This window comes from Triticum aestivum, chromosome 5A, assembly GCF_018294505.1.
Source record: "Triticum aestivum cultivar Chinese Spring chromosome 5A, IWGSC CS RefSeq v2.1, whole genome shotgun sequence".
In the NCBI taxonomy this organism is placed as follows: domain Eukaryota; kingdom Viridiplantae; phylum Streptophyta; class Magnoliopsida; order Poales; family Poaceae; genus Triticum; species Triticum aestivum.
In genome coordinates, this window is record NC_057806.1 from 321,588,218 (window position 1) to 321,591,155 (window position 2,938).

Sequence of the window (2,938 nt, forward strand, 5' to 3'; positions counted from 1 at the left end):
AAAAAAATCCGTACACGTCAGTTTTGGACAAAGGATCATTTGCATGTAGGTGCTGGATCACTAGTGTCAAAAAATGTCTAACATCACGGGACAGAGGGAGTACTGTACTGAATTGCATGCATGCATGGAGCAACAATTAGGATCCAGTTGGTAGACATCACCCTAACTGGCATACTTGCCCTAGTGTAGCTTCTAGTTTCCCATCCAATGAACTGACCAGCGGTATAGGCTAGTGTGGCGAGCTACATACTGCTCTAGTCTACGTACATGCATGAGTTATATGCCATGAAATGAAATTCACGAGTTATATGACCAAGACACATATTTTCCCCGCCTGAAAAAAAAACAGTTCATTACACTATGGCTCCTTCTAGGTTAACTATTAAGCGAATTTAGGGAATGGAATTTATACGCGCACATACGTCCTACATGCATGCGATGTTTGAGGACCCTTGCTTTGGAGGCAAGGTATACAACTTTCATTCCTTGCCGCAGCCTTCCACTATGGACCATATCACTACGACTTTATCTATCTACACTTCGAGGAGATTACAACAAAGTGATCAAATTTAGTCCGGTGCGGTTAGCTGTTGCTCAACGAATATGTTCTTTGCACGGCCGCCCAGCCGCCCGCCCGCCCGGCCGCCCGTCCACGATTTATCCTGATTCCCTCATGCCCCCGCGGTAGCCCGTCATTCATACATCCAATAACAGCAACAAATGGGAAATATTAGAAAAGGAGAGAGATTTGTCGTCTCTTTGATAGTTTCGTTATTTCCATGTGCTCTGTGTTTGCGAAATTCCTATTTCCATGTCGACCAATCAAGAATAATGCTAGCATGCTAGCTTGCAACTGCCGAGACGAAAAAAGAAAAGAAAATGTCCATTGTTGTCTAGTGACAAAAAGCAGGTCCTCGAGGAAAAACTCTGATAAACTGAAAAGTATTCTCACGTAGACAAGACATGCATCCGGTGCTCTGCCGTCCACCTCACCTTATTCCTAGCTCGGCCGCCCTCCCGTCCAACCCGGCCGGTATATATCCCCCGCCCGCCTCCCCGATTCTCCTCATTCTCCACCTCTCCTCCAACCTCCTGACCGCAAGCACGCCGGCCAGCTCGACCGCGCCCCTCTCCGCGAGCCAAGCTAACTATCTACGAGCTAGCGGCATGGCCAAGGTGCACCCCAACGTCGCCGCGCCAGAGCTGCCGGCTGGAGGCAGGGCCGTCGTCGAGGAGCAGCAGCCCACGGTGCTGACGGTGTGGCGCAAGTCTCTGCTCTTCAACTGCGACGGCTTCACCGTCTTCGACTCCGCCGGCGGCCTCGCCTTCCGAGTCGACCGCTACGGCTCCTCGTCGGGGAGCCGACGCCGCGCCGAGGACGTCGTGCTCATGGACGCCGCGGGGAAGCCGCTCCTCACCGTGCGGCGCAAGATCAAGCTCGGCCTGGGCCTGGGGGAGCACTGGGTGGTGTACGAGGGCGACGCGAGCGCCTCCGCCACCGCCGCGAAGCCGCTCCTCTCCGTGCGCCGTCACCACACCGGCCTCCGCCGCCGCGCGTCTGACAAGACGCTCGCGCACGTCACGCCGCTGGGGCCCTCTTCGGCCGGCGCCGACGCGGCCGCCTACGTCGTGGAGGGGTCGTACGGGCGGCGGAGCTGCGCGGTGCGGGACGCGCGCGGGGGCGCCCCCGTGGCGGAGGTGCGGCGGAAGGAGTCGGTGGGGGACGACGTGTTCCGGCTGGTGGTGCCTGACCACCGCCTGGGAACGGCGCTGTCCATGGGCGTCGTCGTCGCCCTCGACCAGATGTTCGGCGCCGCCTCGTCGCGGACGTCGCTGCTGCCCAGGAGCTGGTCGGCGTAGGAGGAGTACACTGGCCGCGGTAGGAGCCAGCTGGTGAAGCCGCTGACCTGGCGACCCCACACGGCAACAAGGTTCTTCGCAAGGGGAAAGCTACTGGCCCCACCTGTCGGCGTGAGCACAGTTTTAGGTGCAGATTGCCCCGCAGAATGTAGTAGCAAAGCAGAAGAGTAATTTTCATTTAAATTTAGAAAACAAGGCTACGGAGGCTGGATGCATGCATGACTTAGGAATCGGTGTATATACGGTCAGCCTCTGAAACTTGTTCATGGATGACGCTAAAAATACTATGTACATGGATCTGAAATGTCAGTGATATACTAAAGTGAATGCTTGCGTCACCGATCGTGTAAGGGCATCTTGAACGCCGACCCTTAAACCTCATGCATCCTTCCAAACTGCACTCTTCAAACCGCGAAAGCCATCCAACGTGATTCTGTATCAATCTACAACACGGTTTGAACGTACTTTCTCCCGTAAACAGTAGACAAACATGGGAGCTTTGCGGGAGTTCGGCCTGCTCCCACGCCCTCTTCTAACCACCCTAGCCCACCCAAACCCTCCTTCCTCGTCAGTGCGTGTTCCCACTTGGCGCCAGCTGTCCGCATCCATGTCGTTGTAGAGCGCGCCGCTCCACATTGAAGACGGCTCATGGCGGACATGACCTCTCACCGCCTTCGCCCTTGAAGCGGCGCGCAAGCCGAAGGCGCCGCCCGCGACGCATCTCCGATGTTCGTGCATGTTCAATGCCGGAGACGTGTGACTGTACGAGATGGGACAGATATATACCACGCCCGTTCAATGCCCTGTCTGTCCGTATGCCGCCATTAAGCAGGCTCACCGACCAAGAAACCCACTCCCACGCCGCGCATTGACGCACCGAAGGCCTGGCCTCACCGAAATCCGCTATTTGAAGGCGACCACACTCGGCTAAGTCTACTCCACAACACAAGCCACTCCACATCCTCCTCCCTTGCACTACGTCTGCCATGACTGCAGGCTAGCGAAGCACTGTGCGAGAGTCGCACACGGTGGCCGTCCTTGCCGTTGCCTGGGAGAGCCGCCACGCCAGGCGGATCGA

General features: G+C 56.6%; 1 protein-coding gene across 1 annotated transcript; it reads left to right on the forward strand.

The window, feature by feature from the left end:
• The first annotated feature begins 1,051 nt into the window (after nucleotides 1–1,051).
• On the forward strand, nucleotides 1,052–2,164 carry LOC123106863 (protein LURP-one-related 8). Its single transcript, XM_044528899.1, has one exon. It carries the CDS (start codon nucleotides 1,168–1,170, stop codon nucleotides 1,858–1,860), a length of 693 nt encoding a protein of 230 aa, XP_044384834.1. The 5' UTR covers nucleotides 1,052–1,167; the 3' UTR covers nucleotides 1,861–2,164.
• Nucleotides 2,165–2,938: the final 774 nt, after the last annotated feature.